At 51.4% G+C, this 27,651-nt stretch overlaps 1 protein-coding gene across 3 annotated transcripts; it reads right to left on the reverse strand.

The window, feature by feature from the left end:
- Nucleotides 1-5,723: 5,723 nt before the first annotated feature.
- CCDC102A (coiled-coil domain containing 102A) lies at nucleotides 5,724-26,559 on the reverse strand. 3 transcript variants are annotated; one of them, XM_040329242.1, is made up of 9 exons: nucleotides 26,497-26,559; nucleotides 16,276-17,141; nucleotides 14,520-14,680; nucleotides 11,824-11,932; nucleotides 10,793-10,909; nucleotides 10,501-10,710; nucleotides 8,300-8,470; nucleotides 7,839-7,942; nucleotides 5,724-5,982 (listed from the first exon to the last, which is right to left on the reverse strand). In XM_040329242.1, the coding sequence occupies exons 2-9, from the start codon at nucleotides 16,822-16,824 to the stop codon at nucleotides 5,859-5,861; spliced, it is 1,545 nt and encodes a 514-aa protein (XP_040185176.1). In that variant the 5' UTR covers nucleotides 16,825-17,141; nucleotides 26,497-26,559; the 3' UTR covers nucleotides 5,724-5,858. The 3 variants fall into 3 exon arrangements, with proteins under 3 accessions (XP_040185176.1, XP_040185175.1, XP_040185174.1); XM_040329241.1 differs by having other exon boundaries at nucleotides 26,393-26,553; XM_040329240.1 differs by having other exon boundaries at nucleotides 26,386-26,553.
- Between the last annotated feature and the right edge of the window lie 1,092 nt (nucleotides 26,560-27,651).

The raw sequence follows: 27,651 nt of genomic DNA on the forward strand, positions 1-27,651 counted from the left end.
GTGACAACTGATGGGCACTGTGGCGACAATTGATGGCACCGTGGCGACAATTGATGGCACAGTGGCTGCGTTTGATGGCATGGCACAGTGGCGACAATTGATGGGCACAGTGGCGACAATTGATGGGCACAGTGGCTGCGTTTATTGGCATGGCACAGTGGTGACAATTGATGGGCACAGTGGCGATAAATGATGGGAACAGTGGCTGCATTTGATGGCATGGCACAGGACATGTGTGGTCACCTTGGCATTCTGTAAGCACAATATTCATGTATCATACAACATGCTTGGTGGATCATGTCACAGCACAACTCAATGGGGCAAAGTTAGTGGCACAACGAAGGGCTCTGTCACGCGGGCGGACCGTATGTCCGCTTTCTCACCCATCCGTTTACAGATGAAAAAGGGACATACATTGGTCCCTATGAGATTGCGGGCGATGACACCCGATCTCACCCGGGTCCACAACCCTCAGATTCTGCAGACAGAGGAAAATCCTATTTCTCCTTCCGTCTGCGGATCGGGATCGGGTGAACATGGACTGACGGTCAGTGTTCATCCCATCCCCCCCATAGGGGAGAGCGGAGATCTGACAGGGCGCTCCCTGAACAGTGTGCGGCGATCGCCCTGTCATCCGCCGGCTCAGCGGAGGTTCACGGGACGAATCATCACGGATCAGTCCCGTGTGAGAGAGGCCCATCTCCAGTGTTGCAAGTAACGGCGTTTAAATAAACGCCGTTACGTAACGATTGGCCTCCTGCGGGTAACTAGCAATCTACCTGATTACTTTTACCCTCTCGGCAACGCCGTTCCCACTACACGGGCGGCGTTACCGAGATTACATTGAGCGCGCGGGTGGGGGGGCAGACTCTGGGATCGTCGTCTGACTGAGTGATGATGAATGATCACTGTCAGGGCCGGCGGGATGGAGTGGCCAGTGTGGATTGTGATTGGGCGAGGAGGGTCACATGATGACTGCACTGTTCTTCTTGTCTCTGATTCAATTAGTCGCCGCGGGTCATGTGTCGGACTCGTGAGTGACTCGTCGTCGTGGGTGGGTGGCACTGGCGCATGCACGCGCCTGGAGTTTCCCGCCCGCGGCCGCCTGGCGCTCAACTCAGAGTCCTCCTCATCCTCACCTGCTGTGACTTCACCTGACTGGTCTGAGTCACTCAGTCACAATCCAGCCGCCGACATCTCCCGTCCCCCGCGGTCCCGCGGAGGCTCTGCTCCACCACCGTTCGCGGTCGGCGCCGCGGTCCGGGATACCTCCAGTCCTGTCTGACTCCTGTCCTCCTGAGCTAGAGCGCAAGCAGACAGTCACAGTGACAGTGAGTGACACACAGCAGCACCGGAACCGACCGACTGTGGCCCCTGCGCAGCCAGAGCCAGGTGAGGAGCCGAGGATTGGATTGGGGGAGGGGGGGGGGAGTCTAAGGCCTTAGGCCTGGTGTGGCGATTGGCGAAATATGAAGTTTGTGCTGCACTGCTGCTGCTTACTGGCTGTGCTGCACTGATATTGCTTGTAAGCTTAAAAGACTCCAATTATCTGTCTATATAACAGCCTGTTATATATTTATAGACAGATAATTGGAGTCTTTTAAGCAATATCAGCAGTCAGTCAGCTCAGCCAGTATAGCACAAAGTTCAGATTTCGCCACACCAGGCCTAAGGCCTAGTAAGAAATATTATTCCAGAGGGGGTGAAGCTGAGTCTGACCGTGACCATACACTGTACAAATTTGCGCCAAATGCGGGGGCGCGTGCGTGCACGCTAATACGGGTTTTGGCGCCATTTCCTCTTTAAAACCCACGAGCAGCACTGATGCAGTGCTGTCTGATCTGCAGCTGTATTCCTGTTACCTGTTTACCCTATACCGACCCGGCTCTGCTTGACTACCCGAACCTCTCCAACCCTTGACCTTTGGCGTGTTTGACCTTGCTCACCTGATTTGCCTATCTGCTGCCGGACCCCTTTGCCTGAACCTGTGACTACGCATCAGCCTTTGTATCCACTACCTGATTGCCTGTTGTGACCCGGCCTGTCTGACTCCGCTTCTGCCTGTTGTTCTTAACCCGGCTTGCCTCACCAGCTCCTGTTGCCGCTGTACCAGTATCCCCAGCTTCTGGTTGCTGATCCGCTGCTCCTGCTCCAACCCACCTCGGTTCCAGCCGCTCCTGAAGGATCACCATCCAGCGCCTGACTTCCACCATCACTCCGGCACTCCTACCTCGCTGCACTCCAGACCTGCTGTCCACACTTCAGTAAGGGCCCTTTCACACGGGTGCGTTTTTGCCGCATTTTCGCTGTAAAAATAGCGCTATTAAAACGCTCCCCATGCCCCCTCCATTGAAATGAATTAAAAACCGATGTAAAAACGGAGCGTTAAAACACCGCGATTTTAATTCATTTCATTGGAGAGGGGCATGGGGAGACGTGGCAAAAACGCACCCGTGTGAAAGGGCCCTAACTCGCAAGCCAGGGCTGTAAGAGAGGCCTTCTCCTGCAACTAGGCTCTGATTACCAGGTACGTTCGCAGGTACTCCTGCTGATACTCCCATTCACAGGGAAGATAAGTGTACTGCTCTCCCTTTGCTGACACTTCCCTGCACAACCCTTCACTGGGAAGATCAGTGTACTGCTCTCCCTCATGCTGATACTCCCCTGCACAGCTCTTTCCCGGGAGAATCAGTGTACTGTTCACCCTCTGCCTCCTGCTGATCCTCCCCTGCACAGCTCTTCACCGGGAAGATCAGCATACTCCTCTCCCTCCTGCTGAAACTTCCCTGTACAGCTCTTCATTGGGAAGATCAATGTACTGCTCTCCCTCTGCATCTTGCTGACACTTCCCTGCACAGCTCTTTACTGGGAAGATCAGTGTACTGCTCTCCCTCTGCCTCCTGCCAACATGCCCCCCCTGCCCAGCACACACACAGACATTTTGCATTTCTATTTCAGGCTGAATTGTTTTACATGGTAAGTATGTACTTATATGTACTACATATTCTGTGCATGCTGGATTGACATGAAAGGAGAGAAATTGTATAAAATTGGTTATTTATTTGTACAATGTGGTAACTGATCTGCACTTTTATTATATTTACAAACAATAAAAATACAATATATATAAATTACACATAGAATACGATGGAGGCAGTATGGATTGTCCACAGTATCCCTGTATATACCTCCTAACAAAGTCTTGGTCTACCCTGATCAGTAGGGGGCACTGTACTTTGATGTTTCAGTGAATAAATCTTATACAAAATTGAAATATTTAAAATGGGATTTTTGTACACAAAGTCCTTTCCTTGGAGCCCAATGAAGGACACAGAAGTCCTTAAAGTGGAACTTTGCCCTAAAGTGGGAAGCCGGCCCGTGAAGCCGCAAGGAGTCATAGCTGGCTTCCAGCCAGGATTTTAAAATGCCAGGATTTTACACTCAATGGGGTAGATTCAGTAAGAAATTGCGTCTGCGTATCCATAGATACGCAGCGCAATTGCTTAGTTGCGCCGGCGTATCGACTTTTCTGTATTCAGAAAGCTTGATACGCCGACTGCAGCCTAAGATATGACTGGCATAAGGCTCTTATGCCGTCGTATCGCAGGCTGCATTCTTACGATGGCCGCTAGGTGGCGTTCAGCGTAGAGTATGCAAATTGCATACTCACGCCGATTCACAACCGTACGCGCGCCCTGCGTTCGCATTTTACGTCGTTTGCGTTCGTCGGTTTCTGCGCAAGGCTGCCCATGCTATTAGCAGGGGCAGCCAATGCTAAGTATACCCGTCGTTCCCGCGTCGCGATTTTTAAAAATTACGTCGTTTGTGTAAGTGAATCGTGAATGGCGCTGGACGCCATTTACGTTCACGTTGAAGCAAATGACGTCCTTGCGACGTAATTTACCGCAATGCACGTCGGGAAAGTTTCCCGACGGAGCATGCGCACTACGTTCGGCGCGGGAACGCGCCTAATTTAAATGATCCACGCCCCCTACGGGATCAACACATACATTACGCCGCAACACATACATTACGCCACCGTAAATAAGGGCGCAAGTTCTTTCTGAATACAGAACTTGCGCCCAAAGTTACAGCGGCGTAACGTATCGGGGATACGTTACGCCAGCAGAAAGATCCGCTGATCTTTCTGAATCTGGCCCTATAACTTTTGCACAAACCAATCAATATACGCGTATTGCGTTTTTCTTTTCTTTTTACAAAAAATATGTAGAAGAATACGTATCGGCCTAAACTGAGGAAAAAAAATATTTTTTTTATATATTTTTGGGGGATATTTATTATAGTAAAAAGTTAAAAAAAAATGTTTTTTTTTTCTCAAAATTGTCGCTCTATTTTTGTTTATAGAGCAAAAAATAAAAACCGCAGAGGTGATCAAATACCACCAAAAGAAAGCTCTATTTGTGAAAAAAAAAGAAAGGATGTCAATTTTGTTTGGGAGCCACGTCACATTTCCGTTAAAGCGACGCAGTGCCGAATCGAGAAAAGGTGCTCTGGTCAAATGGTCCGGGGCTTAAGTGGTTAAAATGCTGGGAATCTCTACCCATTGTCTCAGGGCACAGGCTGGCACTCTGTATTCCTTGTCCCAGGATACAGGCTGGAGTAATATACTCATTGCCTCAATTCACAGGCTGTGATTTATGGGGTCTGAATGGATTTCTCATTGGGGGAAATATACACACTGGGGTAGATTCAGAGAGCAATTACGCCTGCGTATCCATAGATACGCAGCGTAATTGCTAAGTAGCGCCGGCGTATCTACTTTCTGTATTCAGAAAGCTAGATACGCCGACTTTAGCCTAAGATACGACTGGCATAAGTCTCTTATGCCGTCGTATATTAGGGTGCATTCTGCCGCTGGCCGCTAGGTGGCGTTCCCGTAGTTGTCAGCGTAGAGTATGCAAATTGCATACTTACGCTGATTCACAAACGTACGCGCGCCCGACGGTAGTTTTTTACGTCGTTTGCGTACGTCCGTTTCGTCGTAAGGCTGCTCCTGCTATTAGGAGGCGCAGCCAATGGTAAGTATGGACGTCGCTCCCGCGTCGCGATTTTCAAGTTTTACGTTGTTTGCGTAAGTCGTCCGTGAATGGCGCTGGACGCCATTTACGTTCACGTCGAAGTCAATGACGTCCTTGCGACGTCATTTACCGCAATGCACGTCGGGAACATTTTGGGACGGCGCATGCGCGGTACATTCGGCGCGGGAACACGCCTAATTTAAATGATCCACGCCCCTACGCGATCATTTGAATTATGCACGCTTACGCCGGCCCCTTTTACGCTACGCCGCCGCAAATTTACAGGCAAGTGCTTTGTGAATCAAGCACTTGCCTGTAAAACTTGCGGCCGCGTAACGTAAATGTCATACGTTACGCCGCCGCAGTTTTGCGCGCCCCTACCTGAATCTGGCCCCAGGACTATGTCTAGTTCCATAAATTATAAAATATGTCAGGGAGTGTGAAATGCATGCAATGTCATCCTATAGAAGATCTACTGAGTAATGTTGGAGGTCACACTATCAGACGGAACGTCTCCTGTTTAAACACAGGAGAAGCCACGGCTGGGGGTACTCTGCCCGGAGAACACAGTCTGGGGCCTCAGAAGAGTTATTATGCCACCCCAGGGTAGTGTCAAGACAGAGGCAGTGTGGCCGGCTAACTATAAATATGTAAAGTATATAATAAATGATATAACATATATCATAACATCACATGATATTTAGTGTAAGGCACACAGGAAGGAACAGCTTTTTTAGCGCTCCAGCGGAATGCTCCTTCCGTATGGTACAAGTCCATGATTGGTTAATACGGTCCAGCAGCATCCACAGACACCTCCGACTACGGGACTTGAATCTGCAGCTCGTCCTCATCGGGGTCACTTCCCATTTCTCCAGTATCATCGCTCCCGAAACGAGACGTGTGGAGCTTCCCAAACATTTGTGTGTTCTGCTGACGGCGCAGCCTACAGACAGACAGAGAATTAGACAATGAATAATAAACTACATGTGTAAGGAGAGGCCTCCATATCTGGAACAAAGAGTTCCAGCAGTCTATATATGTACTTAAGTAGGTGTCCCCTGACCCCCCCAATACACATACAGAAAGGTAGGTAGGTGCCCCTGACCCCCACAGTCTGTGCCGAGTACCAGTCAAAGTACAAAGAGGTAGGTGCTCCATGACCATCAATACATTCATAGAGCGGTAGGTGCCCCCACTATCCCCCAATAGACATATAAATAAGTGGGTGCCCCCTGACCCCAATACTTGTACAGAGAGGTAGGTGCCCTCTAACCCCCACCATCTATGCCAATTACCAGTCCAAGTACAGAGAGGTAGGTGCCCTCTAACCCCCACCATCCATGCCCATTACCAGTCCAAGTACAGAGAGGTAGGTGCCCTCTAACCCCCACCATTCGTACCCATCACCAGTCCAAGTACAGAGAGGTAGGTGCCCTCTTACCCCAACCATCTGTGCCCATCACCAGTCCAAGTACAGAGAGGTAGGTGCCCTCTAACCCCCACCATCCGTACCCATCACCAGTCCAAGTACAGAGAGGTAGGTGCCCTCTAACCCCAACCATCCGTGCCCATCACCAGTCCAAGTACAGACTGCCATCGGTGCCCCTGACCCCCCACAGTCTGTACCGAGCACCAGTCCAAGTACAAAGAGGTAGGTGCTCCATGACCATCAATACATGTATAGAGCAGTAGGTACCCCCACTATCCCCCAATAGATGTATAAAGAGGTAGATGCTCTATGACCATCAATACATGCATAGAGCGGTAGGTGCCCCCACTATCCCCCAATACACGTATAAATAAGTGGGTGCCCCCTGACCCCAATACATGTACAGAGAGGTAGGTGCCCTCTAACCCCCACCGTCCGTGCCCATTACCAGTCCAAGTACAAAGAGGTAGGTGCTCCATGACCATCAATACATGTACAGAGAGTTAAGTGCTCCCAACCCCACAGACTGTGCCCATCATTAGTCCACATATATAGAGAGGTAGGTGCCCCCGACCCTCAATAAACATACAGAGAAGAAGTCCACAGTTGGGGGGGGGGGGGGTTTACTAAAACTGGAGCACACAGAATCTGGTGCTGCTGTGCATTGTAGCCAATCAGCTTCTAACTTCAGCTTGTTTAATTAGGCTTTGACAATAAAACCTGGAAGCTGATTGGTTTCTGTGCAGAGCTGCACCAGTTTTTGCACGCTCCAGTTTTAACAAGTCTCCCCCAATGTGTCCGACACCAGTTCACATACTGAGAGGTAGGTGTCTTGTCTTCCTTGACCCCCAACATGCGTACAGATAGGTAGGTGCCCCCTCACCACCACAGTCTGTGCCTTATAGTAGTCCATGTACACAGGCCCGTCACTACAGGACAGGCAAAACAAACAATTGCTTGGGGCCCCCGAGCTAGCCTGGGGCCCCCAACTTCCCCTTCCCGGGCTGTAGCGTGGCCGAGCTCCTCTTCCTTCCTCCTGGAGTCCTGTCAGTCCGGCCGGGTACCGTGCACACTGAGTGCTCACTTCCTTTCAGCCCGGCCAGGAAGACAGGAAACTGACTCTCCTGTACCACACAATACCCGGCCCGGGCACTATCTGATAGGGGACTGGGCAAGAGGAGCTTGGCCATGCTACAGCGGCAGCCTACAGGGAAAAAGGGGAGGTAAGAATAGAAAAAAAAAATTAGTGTAGCGTTAACGTTGGCTTTGCATGGGGGGGTGCTTGGGGCCCCCATTTTGCTTGGGGCCCCCCATATTCCTTCAAACGGCCCTGCATGTAGAGGGGTAGGTGACCCCAATACGCTACTTACCGTGACTGTAAATGCTCAAATTGAACTTGCAGGTTCTCGTTCAGCTCTGTCTGCTCATCCAGAGATCTCTGCAGCTTGCGTGTTTGGTTCTGGGACTCATCTAGCTGCAAGAAGAGCACCATTGGCTGTTATTGGAAGGACATGCCCCCACCACCTCTCCATCCCCCTCCCCCACTCATGGGGTTCCTTGTAGTATGACAGAAGATTATCTCCCATGACAATAACATGGGGCTCCATCTGCTGAAAATGCTAGTTACCTGATCCTCATACTGATCCCTAGGCTTCTATACTTTGGGCCACTGACCCAGAACAAGCATTCCGATCAGAAAAGAAGTTATCTGTATCCTTGTTCTAGGTCACTGACCCCCCCTGGATCAGCAGGACGGTCAGGCACATAGCTTCAGAAGATGTCACTAATGACAGGACATGATTCCAGCTGCTCCAACCTTCCTTGTAGCTACCTGGTCCTCTGCCTGGCCCAGCTCCTTCTTCAGTTCCTCCACCCTGAGGCGCAGTTTCTTCACTTCCACCTCAAGTTGCTCCACCCTGCGGTTGGCATGAGTGAGCTCCGCGGTTTTCTCGTGGTGTTGTTTCTTCAGTTTGGTGTGGCCGTGCCGCAGATCAGATAGTTCCTACAACACACAGAAAATCTGGTTATAATCTATTCCCTTCACTTTCTGTATACACGCAGTATTGGGGATTACACTGTACCAATGTGCCAGACAGACATTGGCAGTATAACCCGTGTAGATACACATAGAAAAAAAATGGTAAATTTAAGGCCCACTGTGTCGGGTGTGAAGGATGAATTACCGTATACAATTAAATTGATGAATGTAAAAAGGGAGGGGTCTGGGGCGCTTAGGCGCCCTCTGTGTCTGCTATGAGTAATGATATAATGGCATGCGGTTAATGTAGGGCACTTTTCAGGAACTCTTTAGCCGGCACTGTGTTATTGATCCGTCTCTGGAATGTTTCTACTCATCGGAGAGGAAATGATTTCATGGGTGTATGCACGGGAGGGGGGAGAATAGTGTCGATTGGCCAGTCCTGGCAGTAACGGGATCTCACCTTGTTCATTCCCCAATTCCCAGCAGTAACCAAATCTCAACTTGTTCATTCCCCAATCTCAGCAGTGACCGGATCTCATCTTGTTTATTCCCAGTAGTGACAGGATCTCACCTTGTTCATTCCCTAATTCCCAGCAGTGACAGGATCTCACCTTGTTCATTCCCTAATTCCCAGCAGTGATAGGATCTCACCTTGTTCATTCCCTAATTCCCAGCAGTGATAGGATCTCACCTTGTTCATTCCCTAATTCCCAGCAGTGATAGGATCTCACCTTGTTCATTCCCTAATTCCCAACAGTGACCGGATCTCATCTTGTTCATTCCCTAATTCCCAGCAGTGACAGGATCTCACCTTGTTCATTCCCTAATTCCCAGCAGTGACAGGATCTCACCTTGTTCATTCCCTAATTCCCAACAGTGACCGGATCTCATCTTGTTCATTCCCCAACAGTGACCGCATCTCACCTTGTTCATTCCCTAATTCCCAGCAGTGACCGCATCTCACCTTGTTCATTCCCTAATTCCCAGCAGTGACCGGATCTCATCTTGTTCATTCCCTAATTCCCAGCAGTGACAGGATCTCATCTTGTTCATTCCCCAATCTCAGCAGTGACAGGATCTCAGCTTGTTCATTCCCTAATTCCCAGCAGTGACAGGATCTCATCTTGTTCATTCCCTAATTCCCAGCAGTGACCGGATCTCATCTTGTTCATTCCCTAATTCCCAGCAGTGACAGGATCTCATCTTGTTCATTCCCTAATTCCCAGCAGTGACCGGATCTCATCTTGTTCATTCCCTAATTCCCAGCAGTGACAGGATCTCATCTTGTTCATTCCCTAATTCCCAGCAGTGACAGGATCTCATCTTGTTCATTCCCCAAACTCAGCAGTGACTGGATCTCAGCTTGTTCATTCCCTAATTCCCAGCAGTGACCGGATCTCATCTTGTTCATTCCCCAAACTCAGCAGTGACTGGATCTCATCTTGTTCATTCCCTAATTCCCAGCAGTGACAGGATCTCACCTTGTTCATTCCCTAATTCCCAGCAGTGACCGGATCTCATCTTGTTCATTCCCTAATTCCCAGCAGTGACAGGATCTCATCTTGTTCATTCCCTAATTCCCAACAGTGACCGGATCTCACCTGGTTAATTCACCAATTCCCAGCAGTCCACTGCCCACTCTTGGCAGTGACCAGATCTCATCTTGTTCATTCTGCGGTCTTGGCAGTGACCAGATCTCATCTTGTTCATTCTGCGGTCTTGGCAGTGACCAGATCTCATCTTGTTCATTCTGCGGTCTTGGCAGTGACCAGACCTCACCTTGTTTATCCCCCAGTACTGGCAGTGAACAGATCTCTCCTTGTTTATCCCCACAGTCCTGGTTTCACCTTTTTCGTTTCCTGAGTCCTGGCAGTGACCAGATCTCACCTTGTTCATTCCCCCTACTCCTGGCAGTGAACGGATCCTACCTTGTTCATTCCCCCTACTCCTGGCAGTGACCAGATCTCACCTTGTTCATTCCCCCTACTCCTGGCAGTGACCAGATCTCACCTTGTTCATTCCCCCTACTCCTGGCAGTGAACGGATCCTACCTTGTTCTTCTCAAAGAGCTCAGACTGGATGGACTTTAGGTCAGTGTCCAGGGCGCTGGCGGTCTGCCTCCTCTTACGGGTGAGCACCTCTTCCAAGTCCTGGATCTGAAGCCTCAGCTTCTTGTTTTCCCGTTCTAGATTGAGTTTGTCTGTTTCCAGCCTCTCCCGGCGGCCCCACTCCTCTGCATTCTCTGCCTGGAGACCCTCCATCTGAGTAAGAAGACACAAAATTAGAGATCCAGTACAATGCCAGCACGGCCCATCTATCACCATAACAACTCCAGACACTTACCTCAGCTCGGAGCTCCGCCAGCTTCTTATCCATGCTGGAGCGAACACCCAATTCATCCTGCAGGTCCTCCGAGATCCGTCCGAGCTCATCCTGGTGGCGCTCCTGAAGGAGAGAGAGCTGTGGAGAGATACTGGATATTAGATCTCTGCACTTAATTGACTTCATCCAAGGGAGCTGTGGTGGCTCAACGCGATTGGCACTGCGCTGACAAGCCATTCACCTCTGCAGCTAGAGGTTCGGATCCCGGTCTCGGCTTCATGTGAATTGAGTTTGGTGGTCTCAGCCCGGCTCCCGGTGGGTGTGCTATGCAGGGTTAGCCTGTGCTTAGTATGCCCACCCCCCTCCCACAAAAACCACCACACCTACACACGCACTCTAAATTGGGTTAACACACTCACATTGACCACGCGGTCTCTAAAAGAGAGGCGAAGGACTAATGGGGCTGGTTGAGCGGGCTAATCCTCTCACTCCCTTATAGGGAGTCCCTCTGCCCCGTTGGGCTTCAAAGCGGAGCAGGTAGGGCGGGCTGTGTGGGAGGACCCCCTCACACACCCACCATTGCCACCCGGGGCATGGAGAAAGGTGGCAGATTGCCTCTGGGGGAGGCCTGCCTACTCCCAACTCCTGCAGTCCGGCACCTCTCTCGAGTACACGCACAAAAATACACTTTAAAAAAAAAAAAAAAAAAAAAAATAAAAAAAAAAAAAAAAAAAAAAAAAATTGACTTCATCCATTCATATTCTTGTATAAAGTATAACTAGCTCTCTTTAACGTAAACACATTTCACCTTGGTGTAGATGGAGGCAGCCATACCACACAACACATATACAGCCTCTTCTTCCTGCTCAGTGACTACTGCTCTTCTTTCAGGATAAGCCAATGGGCCATGATCTGATCATATCATGGTTGTTCAGCAAGGATACTGACTGCACTGACATTCTACCACTAGGGGGAGCACCTCCAACTGGGAGAATGTTAAAGGAAAGATGAGAGTCCCTCTGGAGTGACAATAACTGTGACCCGAGTCTCACCTGTGTCATCACATCCTGGCGGGACTTGTTCAGCTCCTCGCATTTCATCTTCCAGTGGCTGATCTCTCCCTCCATCTTCTCTATGGTCTTACTGAGAAGCGTCTTGTCTCTAATGAAGAGAAACCATTCATTAGAAGCAACCAAACAGATTTCATCTTCGTGACCTGAAGCAAGTCTTCCTTACCATGTCTGTCGCCAATCATGCCATTACAGGGAGCCATAATCAATAATGGCGCACATCAACAGCACTCTCTGCAGTCACAGCAAAGTACAAATGAATGCCATCCATGCATCATAACACACAAAAACAGATGCAGCACAGACGCACAGGTACCTGCAGACACAGAGCTGAGAGGGCGAAGCAGCAGGAAGAGGAGCCGGTCAGTAGGCGAATGAAGAGAGGAAGAAGAAGAGGAGTGATTAGTGGACAATCTTCCTATCACACGACAATCTGATTGGACAGACGGATGATGTTACATACAGTGGTAGGGGAGTCAACTCGTCTAATGCCAGGTATACCATCACAGTTCCACTAAGGTGGATGTAAACCTTTTAAAAAGGACTTTTGCAATGACAATAAGATGCTACACTTTATATCATTTTTAAAAATTGTAATAATTCCTGGTGCTCCTGCCATGGAAGTCTTCTTCCAGGCACTTCTTGTTATACGGGAACAACGCTCTGCTCCCGTCTCTCAGATGTTCTTCTGCGCTATCACCCGGGCCTGTCCTGGATGGTGCTCACCTCCCCCATCTCCTAGATGGTGCTCACCTCCCCCATCTCCTGGATGGTGCTCACCTCCCCCATCTCCTGGATGGTGCTCACCTGCCCCATCTCCTGGATGGTGCTCACCCCCCCCCCCCCCATCTCCTGGATGGTGCTCATCTCCCCCATCTCCTGGATGGTGCTCACCCCCCCCCCCCATCTCCTGGATGGTGCTCACCTCCCCCATCTCCTGGATGGTGCTCACCTCCCCCATCTCCTGGATGGTGCTCACCTCCCCCATCTCCTGGATGGTGCTCACCTCCCCCATCTCCTGGATGGTGCTCACCTCCCCCATCTCCTGGATGGTGCTCACCTCCCCCATCTCCTGGATGGTGCTCACCTCCCCCATCTCTTGGATGGTGCTCACCTCCCCCATCTCCTGGATGGTGCTCACATCTCCCATCTCCTGGATGGTGCTCACCTCCCCCATCTCCTGGATGGTGCTCACATCTCCCATCTCCTGGATGGTGCTCACCCCCCCCATCTCTTGGATGGTGTTCACCTCCCCCATCTCCTGGATGGTGCTCACCTCCCCCATCTCCTGGATGGTGCTCACCCCCCCCCCCCCCCCATCTCTTGGATAATACTCACTCCCCTCCTCCTGCCAAGGAAGTCCTTTTCCAGGCACTTCCTGTTATATGGGAACAACGCTCTGCTACCGCCTCTCAGCTGTTCTTCTGCGCTATCACCATGTCACCCGGGCTTTCAATGGAGACTACAAGTGGGTGTACCAACTCACATTACACAGCCATGGTTCGCTGTTGTAACTGTCAGGAAACTCGACCTTAGAAATGCTATTTAGCTATTGTGGTGCGGGTAGACAGAAAGTGGCTGCAGAAGTTCAGCAGCATAGAAATGGAACAAAAGAGGAAAAAAAAGGTGAAAACAAGATTTTAGAAAAAATAAAGATAATACAACACAGTCACTATAAATCTCCCCCATCACTTCAATGTATAAGCATGGTAAAGATTCACTACAGTCTTATGATGCTCACCTCCCCCATCTCCTGGATGGTGCTCACCTCCCCCATCTCCTGGATGGTGCTCACCTCCCCCATCCCAAGGATGGTGCGCACCTCACTACAGCCCTATGATGCTCACCTCCCCCATCTCCTGGATGGTGCTTACCTCCCCCATCTCCTGGATGGTGCTCACCTCCCCCATCTCCTGGATGGTGCTCACCTCCCCCATCTCCTGGATGGTGCTCACCTCCCCCATCTCCTGGATGGTGCTCACCTCCCCCATCCCAAGGATGGTGAGCACTTCACTACAGCCCTATGATGCTCGCCTCCCCCATCTCCTGGATGGTGCTTACCTCCCCCATCTCCTGGATTGTGCTCACCTCAATACAGCCCTATGATGCTCACCTCCACCATCTCCTGGGTGGGGCTCACCTCTCCCATCTCAAGGATGGTGCTCACCTCCCCCATCTCAAGGATGGTGCTCACCTCAATGCAGCCCTATGATGCTCACCCCCCCCCCCTCCATCTCAAGGATGGTGCCCACCTTCCCCATCTCCAGGATGGTGCTCACCGCCCCCATCTCCAGGATGGTGCTCACCTCAATACAGCCCTATGATGCTCACCCCCCCATCTCAAGGATGGTGCCCACCTCCCCCTTCTCAAGGATGGTGCCCACCTCCCCCATCTTAAGAATGGTGCCCACCTCCCCCTTCTCAAGGATGGTGCCCACCTCCCCCCTCTCAAGGATGGTGCCCACCTCCCCCATCTCAAGGATGGTGCCCACCTCCCCCTTCTCAAGGATGGTGCCCACCTCCCCCTTCTCAAGGATGGTGCCCACCTCCCCCTTCTCAAGGATGGTGCCCACCTCCCCCTTCTCAAGCATGGTGCTCACCTCCCCCATCTCAAGGATGGTTCTCACCTCCCCCATCTCGAGGATCATACTCACTCTCCTTTCATGGATTATACTCACTCTCTCTCCTTCAATAGAACCTTCTGACCTTCATCCAGCCTCAGCTTCAGCGCAGTGATCTTAGACACATCTTCATCGCTGGGCCCCACGTCATCCCAGGGCCTGGACCTTGGGCTACGGGATGGGCCTCCATTCTCTGGGAAAACTCCGTTCTCCACCTCCTAATAGGTAATAACAACAGAAGGTCATGTGGCAACCCAACTTTTCCTCAATCTGGATGGCGAGGGACATGGTCAGAAACACTGTGGGGAACAGTTTATTTTACTTCTTGTCCCCCTCCGACAGCAGGACAAATGAAAAGGGGGTGTCGAGGTCACTGGGGCAGGAAGTCAAATCTCTCCTAAGGCAGTGCACCCCACAGAGGTTCCTTTCTCATCCAATTTAAGGCAAAGGTTTTGGCTGATGAAGTGCTTTAAAACACAGTAAAGGGTTAGGTTACAGTCCCCTAACACAGTGGTCATCAACCCTATCCTCAGGGCCCACTAACAGGCCAGGTATTCAAGATAACTGAAATACATCACAGGTGATATCATTTGCCGCTCAGTGATTGCAGTATTCTAGTCTGCATCTACCCAAGGTAATACTTAAAACCTGGCCTGTTAGTGGGCCCTGAGGACAGGGTTGATAACCACTGCCCTAACAGACTACAGAAGAGGCTGGAAGTAGCTGAGCACCCATGATAATAATGGAATTGCACCAGCTACTTCCTTCTCCAGATCCTCAATGCTTTCCAAACCTCTTCATTACCACATGCCATATAGGGATTTTTGGAGCTCAGGGACAGCTGCATCTCTGCCCCCCCCCCCCCCGATCACTGTGTGAACTGTTCACTAAAGCAGAGAGTGCTGTAACCTACAGCAACCGCATTCCCATTCTTTGACTTCAGATGGCAGACGGCAGTTTCTGATTGATTTGGATTACTGCACTTTGCCTTAGGAAAAAAAACAGCTCCCCAGCATAGCCCACTCCATAGCCAGATTCTCAAAGGACTTACCACGGCGCAGCGCCATGTACGCCGTCGTAAGTCCGAATCCAACCCGTCGTATCTATGCGCCTGATTCTTAGAATCAGTTACGCATAGATATCCATTAGATCCGACAGGCGTAAGTCTCTTACGCCGTCAGATCTTAACTGCATTTTTTTTTTACCGCTAGGTGGCGCTTCCGTCGAATTCCGCGTCGAGTATGCAAATTAGCAAGATACGCAAATTCCCGAACGTACTCGCGGCCGACGCAGTAAAGTTACGACGTTTACGTTAGGCTTTTCCCGGCGTATAGTTGCCCCTGCTATATGAGGCATAAGTGCGGCGTAACAATGTTAAGTATGGCCGTCGTTCTTGCTTCCAAATTTGAAAAAGTTACGTCGTTTGCGTAAGTCGTCCGTCAATGGGGCTGGACGTCATTTACGGTCACGTCAAAACCAATGACGTCCTTGCGGCGTACTTTGGAGCAATGCACACTGGGAAATTCCACGGACGGCGAATGCGCCGTTCCGCAAAAATGTCGGGTCACAGTAGTTTTACAAAAAACACGCCCCCCTGATCCAAATTTGAATTAGGCGGGCTTACGCCGGCCGATTTACGCTACGCCGCCGCAACTTACGGAGCAAGTGCTTTGAGAATACAGCACTTGCCCGTGTAAGTTGCGGAGGCGTAACGTAAATCAGATACGTTACGCCCGCACAATTTTACGCGGCTGTACGTGAATCTGGGCCCCAGTGTCCAAGCACTATCCTCTGTACATCAGAATAGGCTCACCTTGGATCTGTGCGGTTTCTCAGCATCCACGTCTCGCACAGGTTCCTCAGTATCCTGGTCACCGGCTCCTTTTTTCCCTTGGAGTCTTTCTAGTTCCCTGCGGAGCTGCTCCGTCTCAGCAGTGGCCTCTTGGCGCTCCCTCTTCAAAGCACTCAACTCTTTGCTGAGAACCTCAAGCCGACCACGGAGCTGGACACCCTCCTCTCTGGCTTTGTTGCGTTCGGCTCTCACTTTGCTCCACTTTTCCCTCCAGTTGGCTGTACAGTCCGACCACCAGCGCATGGTCTTCTCCATCTGAGCCGCCCGCGCCCTGGCCTCCTCCAGCTCTCGCAGTCGAAGCTCCTCGCGGCTCTCCCAGTCCCCAGGCGGCATGGGAATCGGAGTCTGAGGGATGGGAGATGGCGGCAGGCTCTTTGGTGATGGTGAAAGGGAGTCAGGGTGATGCATGCGCTCGGGCTGGGCATTTCCCAAGCCGCAGAGGAGCTCCGAGCTTTGTAGCAGCAGAGGAGAGTCAAGGAGCCGGGGGCTTGGACCACTACTCTGACTCATCCTGGCCAATGATGGGTGGAATCCTTCTGTGCAGAATGATCTGTTGGGGGTTGTAATGGACGATGTGTGAAGTGGTGGCGGTAGATTAGGGGATGTTGCTACGGATAATTAATTGACGGGCGGGAATTAATCAGAGTTGTCTGAGGGGGACAGGCTCCTGGGCCCGGAGACGCTGCACCCCCTCAGACTGCAGAACAGTCCCAGTGACCAATCCTGAGCCACATCTGGTGGCGGCTTTTTGTATCCAATGTCAGCTGCGCGATGCCCTCCTGGAATGCGCCCGACACGCCATCAACACCACAGATGACTTCCACACCCTGAAGACAAAACACAAAGATCAATTAAAGGAGGTCACAGAGGTAAGTCCATATAACAATCTCACGGACATCACCAATCAGATTCAATGTGTATGGGCAGAATGGACTACATATATAACCTTCTAGTACCCCCAGATTAGATGGCACCAATCGGATCTAAGGGTGAGCTGAATGTCATCATCACCCCTCCTGCTTCCCCAGAGCAAACACCACCAATCAGATCTAATGTGTATGGATAAGGCGGGCTACTTATAAGCATTTCCCCTCCCCCAAGAAGAGATGGAACCAATCAGATCTGATATGTATGGGAAAGGTGAGCTACATACAATCTCCTCTCCATCTACTCCCCAACCAGAGCCACCAGGTGTGTACCCTCATGTGACAACTTTCCATCATCCCCTAATCCAGGTGTGTACCCTCATGTGACAACTTTCCATCATCCCCTAATCCAGGTGTGTACCTTCATCTGACAATTTCCCGTCATCCCATAATCCAGGTGTATACCCTCACCTGCCAATCTCCCATCATCCCCCTCTCCAGGTGTATACCCTCACCTGCCAATCTCCCATCATCCCCCTCTCCAGGTGTATACCATCACCTGACGACCTCCCATCATCCCCCTCTCCAGGTGTATACCATCACCCGACAACCTCCCATCATCCTTCTCTCCAGGTGTATACCATCACCTGATGACCTCCCATCATCCCCCTCTCCAGGTGTATACCATCACCTGACAACCTCCCATCATCCCCCTCTCCAGGTGTATACCATCACCCGACAACCTCCCATCATCCCCCTCTCCAGGTGTATACCATCACCTGACAACCTCCCATCATCCCTCTCTCCAGGTGTATACCATCGCCTGACAACCTCCCATCATCCTCCTCTCCAGGTGTATACCATCACCTGACAACCTCCCATCATCCCTCTCTCCAGGTGTATACCATCACCTGATGACCTCCCATCATCCCCCTCTCCAGGTGTATACCATCACCCGACAATCTCCCATCATCCCTCTCTCCAGGTGTATACCATCACCTGACGACCTCCCATCATCCCCCTCTCCAGGTGTATACCCTCACCTGACGACCTCCCATCATCCCCCTCTCCAGGTGTATACCATCACCCGACAACCTCCCATCATCCCCCTCTCCAGGTGTATACCATCACCCGACAACCTCCCATCATCCCTCTCTCCAGGTGTACAGGGAGTGCAGAATTATTAGGCAAATTTGTATTTTGACCACATCATCCTCTTAATGCATGTTGTCTTACTCCAAGCTGTATAGGCTCGAAAGCCTACTACTAATTAAGGATATTAGGTGATGTGCATCTCTGTAATGAGAAGGGGTGTGGTCTAATGACATCAACACCCTATATCAGGTGTGCATAATTATTAGTCAACTTCCTTTCCTTTGGCAAAATGGGTCAAAAGAAGGACTTGACAGGCTCAGAAAAGTCAAAAATAGTGAGATATCTTGCAGAGGGATGCAGCACTCTTAAAATTGCAAAGCTTCTGAAGCGTGATCATCGAACAATCAAGCGTTTCATTCAAAATAGTCAACAGGGTTGCAAGAAGCGTGTGGAAAAACCAAGGCGCAAAATAACTGCCCATGAACTAAGAAAAGTCAAGCGTGCAGCTGCCAAGATGCCACTTGCCACCAGTTTGGCCATATTTCAGAGCTGCAACATCACTGGAGTGCCCAAAAGCACAAGGTGTGCAATACTCAGAGACATGGCCAAGGTAAGAAAGGCTGAAAGACGACCACCACTGAACAAGACACACAAGCTGAAACGTCAAGACTGGGCCAAGAAATATCTCAAGACTGATTTTTCTAAGGTTTTATGGACTGATGAAATGAGAGTGAGTCTTGATGGGCCAGATGGATGGGCCCGTGGCTGGATTGGTAAAGGGCAGAGAGCTCCAGTCCGACTCAGACGCCAGCAAGGTGGAGGTGGAGTACTGGTTTGGGCTGGTATCATCAAAGATGAGCTTGTGGGGCCTTTTCGGGTTGAGGATGGAGTCAAGCTCAACTCCCAGTCCTACTGCCAGTTTCTGGAAGACACCTTCTTCAAGCAGTGGTACAGGAAGAAGTCTGCATCCTTCAAGAAAAACATGATTTTCATTCAGGACAATGCTCCATCACACGCGTCCAAGTACTCCACAGCGTGGCTGGCAAGAAAGGGTATAAAAGAAGAAAAACTAATGACATGGCCTCCTTGTTCACCTGATCTGAACCCCATTGAGAACCTGTGGTCCATCATCAAATGTGAGATTTACAAGGAGGGAAAACAGTACACCTCTCTGAACAGTGTCTGGGAGGCTGTGGTTGCTGCTGCACGCAATGTTGATGGTGAACAGATCAAAACACTGACAGAATCCATGGATGGCAGGCTTTTGAGTGTCCTTGCAAAGAAAGGTGGCTATATTGGTCACTGATTTGTTTTTGTTTTGTTTTTGAATGTCAGAAATGTATATTTGTGAATGTTGAGATGTTATATTGGTTTCACTGGTAAAAATAAATAATTGAAATGGGTATATTTTTTTTTTTTTTGTTAAGTTGTCTAATAATTATGCACAGTAATAGTCACCTGCACACACAGATATCCCCCTAAAATAGCTAAAACTAAAAACAAACTAAAAACTACTTCCAAAAATATTCAGCTTTGATATTAATGAGTTTTTTGGGTTCATTGAGAACATGGTTGTTGTTCAATAATAAAATTAATCCTCAAAAATACAACTTGCCTAATAATTCTGCACTCCCTGTATACCATCACCCGACAACCTCCCATCATCCCCCTCTCCAGGTGTATACCATCACCCGACAACCTCCCATCATCCCCCTCTCCAGGTGTATACCCTCACCTGACAACCTCCCATCATCCCCCTCTCCAGGTGTATACCATCACCCGACAACCTCCCATCATCCCCCTCTCCAGGTGTATACCATCACCCGACAACCTCCCATCATCCCCCTCTCCAGGTGTATACCATCACCCGACAACCTCCCATCATCCCCCTCTCCAGGTGTATACCATCACCTGACAACCTCCCATCATCCCCCTCTCCAGGTGTATACCATCACCTGACAACCTCCCATCATCCCCCTCTCCAGGTGTATACCATCACCTGACAACCTCCCATCATCCCCCTCTCCAGGTGTATACCATCACCCGACAACCTCCCATCATCCCTCTCTCCAGGTGTATACCATCACCTGACAACCTCCCATCATCCCCCTCTCCAGGTGTATACCATCACCCGACAACCTCCCATCATCCCCCTCTCCAGGTGTATACCATCACCCGACAACCTCCCATCATCCCCCTCTCCAGGTGTATACCATCACCCGACAACCTCCCATCATCCCTCTCTCCAGGTGTATACCATCACCTGACAACCTCCCATCATCCCCCTCTCCAGGTGTATACCATCACCCGACAACCTCCCATCATCCCCCTCTCCAGGTGTATACCATCACCTGACGACCTCCCATCATCCCCCTCTCCAGGTGTATACCATCACCTGATGACCTCCCATCATCCTCCTCTCCAGGTGTATACCATCACCCGACAATCTCCCATCATCCCCCTCTCCAGGTGTATACCATCACCCGACAACCTCCCATCATCCCCCTCTCCAGGTGTATACCCTCACCTCCCATTGTCCCTCTCTCCAGGTGTATACCATCACCTGACAATCTCCCATCGTCCCCCTCTCCAGGTGTGTACAGTCACCTGACAATCTCCTACCGTCCCCCTCTCCAGGTGAAGTCACGTCTCCCCAGGGCAATCTGGAAATCTGAGAAAAAGAGATTTTGCTGTCAGCAGCCAGGAGGAATGCACACCGTGTATAAAACACCCCCTACAGACACTGTGCTCAGGGGGCTGGGCTCCTATAGGCTCCATGCTGTGGGGTGGGCTTCTGGGCCCCTATAGATTCTATTCTGGGGGGGGAGGGGGTTGGGCCCCTACAGACACTGTGCTGGGCCCTACAGATCCTGTGCTCAGGGGGCTGGGCTCCAAGCTCTTCTGGGCCCCTATAGATTCTATTCTGGGGGTGGGTCCTTACAGACGCTGTGCTGGGCCCCTATAGATTCTATTCTGGGGGTGGGTCCTTACAGACGCTGTGCTGGGCCCCTATAGATTCCATTGTGGGGGGGGGCTCTTCATTCTCACCCGCAGGATAACAATTGCTCTGCTGCAAATCCTCCTTCAAGAAATAATGAGAAGCATCTGCAGGAAACGTTCCCACAATGCCTTGCAGCAACGCTTGGGGTTCCCAGATGTTCCGTCATTCCTCCCCTTCATGTGGCTTGGCGTCCTTCCTGCCTCATAGCGAGCAATATGACGTCAGTATACACTGCGCTGTGCACGTGCGCTGGAGATGTCAGGATAACAGCCGTACCCCCGTATTCTCACCCCGGGAGATTGTGTCGCCCATAACAGCCAATCAGGTGCATTCCCTAAAGAAGGTCCAATGGGATCGGTTTGGTTTTCAGAAGTCACCTGACTTCAGATAATCGCCATTGGTAGATCCGGCCTCACACTCACAATGTGTATTGGTGCGCCAATCTGATTGGGCTTTGTTTCAGGTGCAAACGCAATATTCTCCACGCCCACTTTCCTGAAATCGGCGATTCGGTAATCCTGGGAGGACCACAGGCTGGGAACCGAGGAAATGTCACCAGCACACCGCGAGGAAATGTCACCAGCACACCGCGAGGAAATGTCACCAGCACACCGCGAGGAAATGTCACCAGCACACCGCGAGGAAATGTCACCAGAACACCGCAAGGAAATGTCACCAGCACACCGCCAGGAAATGTCACCAGCACACCGCGAGGAAACGTCACCAGCACACCGCCGAGGAAATGTCACCAGCACACCGCCGAGGAAATGTCACCAGCACACCGCCAGGAAATGTCACCAGCACACCGCCAGGAAATGTCACCAGCACACCGCCAGGAAATGTCACCAGCACACCGCCAGGAAATGTCACCAGCACACCGCAAGGAAATGTCACCAGCACACCGCCAGGAAATGTCACCAGCACACCGCCAGGAAATGTCACCAGCACACCGCCAGGAAATGTCACCAGCACACCGCCAGGAAATGTCACCAGCACACCGCAAGGAAATGTCACCAGCACACCGCAAGGAAATGTCACCAGCACACCGCCAGGAAATGTCACCAGCACACCGCGAGGAAATGTCACCAGCACACCGCCAGGAAATGTCACCAGCACACCGCAAGGAAATGTCACCAGCACACCGCCAGGAAATGTCACCAGCACACCGCCAGGAAATGTCACCAGCACACCGCCAGGAAATGTCACCAGCACACCGCCAGGAAATGTCACCGGCACACCGCCAGGAAATGTCACCAGCACACCGCAAGGAAATGTCACCAGCACACCGCAAGGAAATGTCACCAGCACACCGCAAGGAAATGTCACCAGCACACCGCCAGGAAATGTCACCAGCACACCGCCAGGAAATGTCACCAGCACACCGCCAGGAAATGTCACCAGCACACCGCCAGGAAATGTCACCAGCACACCGCCAGGAAATGTCACCGGCACACCGCGAGGAAATGTCACCGGCACACCGCGAGGAAATGTCACCGGCACTCCGCGAGGAAAATGTCACCAGCACACCGCCAGGAAATGTCACCAGAACACCGCAAGGAAATGTCACCAGCACACCGCGAGGAAATGTCACCAGCACACCGCCAGGAAATGTCACCGGCACACCGCGAGGAAATGTCACCAGCACTCCGCGAGGAAATGTCACCGGCACACCGCGAGGAAACGTCACCGGCACACCGCGAGGAAATGTCACCAGCACATCGCAAGGAAACGTCACCAGCACACCGCGAGGAAACGTCACCAGCACACCGCGAGGAAACGTCACCAGCACACCGCGAGGAAATGTCACCAGCACTCCGCGAGGAAATGTCACCAGCACACCGCGAGGAAATGTCACCAGCACACCGCGAGGAAATGTCACCAGCACACCGCGAGGAAATGTCACCAGCACACCGCGAGGAAATGTCACCAGCACACCGCGAGGAAATGTCACCAGCACACCGCGAGGAAATGTCACCAGCACACCGCGAGGAAAATGTCACCAGCACACCGCGAGGAAATGTCACCAGCACACCGCCAGGAAATGTCACCGGCACACCGCGAGGAAATGTCACCAGCACACCGCGAGGAAATGTCACCAGCACACCGCGAGGAAACGTCACCAGCACACCGCGAGGAAACGTCACCAGCACACCGCCAGGAAATGTCACCAGCACACCGCCAGGAAATGTCACCAGCACACCGCGAGGAAATGTCACCAGCACACCGCGAGGAAATGTCACCAGAACACCGCAAGGAAATGTCACCAGCACACCGCAAGGAAATGTCACCAGCACACCGCAAGGAAATGTCACCAGCACACCGCCAGGAAATGTCACCAGCACACCGCGAGGAAATGTCACCAGCACACCGCGAGGAAATGTCACCAGCACACCGCGAGGAAACGTCACCAGCACACCGCGAGGAAACGTCACCAGCACACCGCGAGGAAATGTCACCAGCACACCGCCAGGAAATGTCACCAGCACACCGCCAGGAAATGTCACCAGCACACCGCGAGGAAATGTCACCAGCACACCGCCAGGAAATGTCACCAGCACACCGCGAGGAAATGTCACCAGCACACCGCCAGGAAATGTCACCAGCACACCGCCAGGAAATGTCACCAGCACACCGCGAGGAAATGTCACCAGCACACCGCCAGGAAATGTCACCAGCACACCGCCAGGAAATGTCACCAGCACACCGCGAGGAAATGTCACCAGAACACCGCGAGGAAAATGTCACCAGCACACCGCCAGGAAATGTCACCAGCACACCGCGAGGAAACGTCACCAGCACACCGCCAGGAAATGTCACCAGCACACCGCCAGGAAATGTCACCAGCACACCGCCAGGAAATGTCACCAGCACACCGCCAGGAAATGTCACCAGCACACCGCCAGGAAATGTCACCAGCACACCGCGAGGAAATGTCACCAGAACACCGCGAGGAAATGTCACCAGCACACCGCGAGGAAATGTCACCAGCACACCGCGAGGAAACGTCACCAGCACACCGCGAGGAAATGTCACCAGCACACCGCGAGGAAATGTCACCAGCACACCGCCAGGAAATGTCACCAGAACACCGCGAGGAAATGTCACCAGCACACCGCCGAGTCTTCACAACGGGTCTAAAGCTTAATTTTCATGGCACACAAAAGGCCGGGCCCCGAAACATCGGCGTGTGTGCGCCGAGCGACCAGAAAATACGGCTCGCGAGGAATCCTTGGTGTGCTGGTGACATTTCTTCACTGACCAGCAGAGGGCGCAGGAAGTTATGAGCTGTCAGAATTTCTGGCAGGATCAACACTTCCAATGGTAGAATTACAGAGGCCAGAAAAGAGTGGCGTGTACTCCCCTCCCCCTCCAGCATTGGAATCCTCTTCAGTATTTGACACTTCTGGGAGTGTCAGAGAATGTAACACACCCACCTACCCCCGTACTATGCACCCCCCTGGTACTATACACCCCCGTACTATACACCCCCCCGGTACTATACACCCCCTCCGGTACTATACACCCCCCCGTACTATACACCCCTCCCCCGGTACTATACACCCCCCTGTACTATACACCCCCCGCACTATACACCCCCCGTACTATACACCCCCCCGGTACTATACACCCCCTCCGGTACTATACACCCCCCCGTACTATACACCCCTCCCCCGGTACTATACACCCCCCTGTACTATACACCCCCCGTACTATACACCCCCCGTACTATACACCCCCCCGGTACTATACACCCCCTCCGGTACTATACACCCCCCCGTACTATACACCCCTCCCCCGGTACTATACACCCCCCTGTACTATACACCTCCCGTACTATACACCCCCCGTACTATACACCCCCCCCGTACTATACACCCCCCCTGTACTATACACCCCCTGGTACTATACACCCCCCGTACTATACACCCCCCCCCGGGACTATACACCCCCCCCGGTACTATACACAACTCCCCCGGTACTATACACCCCTCCCCCCGGTACTATACACCCCCCCGGTACTATACACCCCCTCCCGGTACTATACACCCCCTCCCGGTACTATACACAACTCCCCTGGTACTATACACCCCCTCCCGGTACTATACACCCCCTCCCGGTACTATACACAACTCCCCCGGTACTATACACCCCCTCCCGGTACTATACACAACTCCCCCGGTACTATACACCCCCCCCCGGGACTATACACCCCCTCCCGGTACTATACACCCCCTCCCGGTACTATACACCCCCTCCCGGTACTATACACAACTCCCCCGGTACTATACACCCCTCCCCCCGATACTATACACCCCCCGTACTCTACACCCCATCCCCCGGTACTATACACCCCATCCCCCGGTACTATACACCCCCCCATGTTATACACCCCCCCGGTACTATACACCTCCTACCGATACTATACACCCCCCCGTACTATACACCCCCCCCCCGGTACTATACACCAATCCTACCCCCCATATTATACACCCCCCCCGCTACTATACACCCCGTCCCCCGGTACTATACCCCCCCATGTTATACACCCCCCGATACTATACACCCCCCTGTACTATACACCAATCCTACCCCCCATATTATACACCCCCTGATACAATACACCCCCTCCCGGTACTATACACCCCCCCTGTACTATACACCCCCCGTACTACTATACACCTCCATGTATTATACACCCCCGTACTACTATACACCTCCCCATGTACTATACACCCCCCCATACTACTACACGCCTCCCCATGTATTATACACCTCCCCGTACTACTATACACCTCCATTTACTATACACCCCTGTACTACTATACGCCTCCCCATGTACTATACACCTCCATGTACTACTATACACCTCCCTATACTATTATACACCTCCATGTACTATACACCCACCGTACTACTATACACCTCCTCATGTACTATAACCCCCCCTCCGTACTACTATACACCTCCATGTACCCATGTATTACACACCTTCCCCGCCAAACGACTATTTATACACCTCACGATCCCCCTGCTGACTGACTACTCCACCTCCCCTGTACTACTTTACACCTCCCCTGTACTACTTTACACCTCCCCTGTACTACATACCACACACCTCCCCCCTGTACTGCAGTTGGAGTTCCCCTTTATTCCGGAGCTCGGTTCCTTTTGGGTGGAGGGTGATCACAGCGCTCCCTGCTGGTCATAACATCCACCTACCCGATCCGGGTCACCTCCGTCCGGTACCTCAAAGACCCGCCGGATCCGGAAACTTAACGCCCCACCCACTTCCGAAACTTCCCACCCACATCCCAATGTCCGAGACCCCGCCCCCATTACAGACACAGAGAGGAGGGAGGAGTCACAGTCCCTTCTCTACGAGAAGTTCTATACACCGCCGCTGTATAGGACTGGCAAAGCCCGCCCCTTCTACAGAATGACTTCTACACTCCGCCCCCTGATCACTGAGAACCGCCCCTCATTGTATATATAGAAATACACATCCCCCCCCCCCATATACACAGATCAACCATCACATGATGACCCCCTATATACATAGTTCCCTGTATACCCCCTATATACAGATCAACCATCTCATGATGACCCCCTCCATACATATATCCCTATATACCCCCTATACACAGATCAACCATCACATGATGACCCTCTCCATACTTATATCCCTATATACAGATCAACCATCACATGATGACCCCCTCCATACATATATCCCTATATACCCCCTATATACAGATCAACCATCACATGATGACCCCCTCCATACATATATCCCTATATACCCCTTATATACAGATCAACCATCCCATGATGACCCCCTCCATACATATACCCCCTATATACCCCCTATATACAGATCAACCATCACATGATGACCCCCTCCATACATATATCCCTATATACCCCCTATATACAGATCAACCATCACATGATGACCCCCTCCATACATATATCCCTATATACCCCTTATATACAGATCAACCATCACATGATGACCCCCTCCATACATAAATCCCTATATACCCCCTATATACAGATCAACCATCACATGATGACCCCCTCCATACATATACCCCCTATATACCCCCTATATACAGATCAACCATCACATGATGACCCCCTCCATACTTATATCCCTATATACCCCCTATATACAGATCAACCACCACATGATGACCCCCTCCATACATATATCCCTATATACCCCCAATATACAGATCAACCATCACATGATGACCCCCTCCATACTTATATCCCTATATACCCCCTATACACAGATCAACCATCACATGATGACCCCCTCCATACTTATATCCCTATATACCCCCTATATACAGATCAACCATCACATGATGA

Source organism: Rana temporaria, chromosome 11, assembly GCF_905171775.1.
Source record: "Rana temporaria chromosome 11, aRanTem1.1, whole genome shotgun sequence".
Classification (NCBI taxonomy): Eukaryota; Metazoa; Chordata; class Amphibia; order Anura; family Ranidae; genus Rana; species Rana temporaria.

Excerpts from the sequence above, each read along its gene's own strand:
- CCDC102A (XM_040329242.1), bottom strand. The coding sequence starts at position 16,824 with ATGAGTCAGAGTAGTGGTCCAAGCCCCCGGCTCCTTGACTCTCCTCTG. Across the intron at positions 10,910-11,823 it reads GCCAGGATGTGATGACACAG|CTCTCTCTCCTTCAGGAGCG; the intron begins GTGAGACTCGGG and ends ATCTCTCCACAG. Across the intron at positions 8,471-10,500 it reads AGCTCTTTGAGAAGAACAAG|GAACTATCTGATCTGCGGCA; the intron begins GTAGGATCCGTT and ends TGTGTGTTGTAG.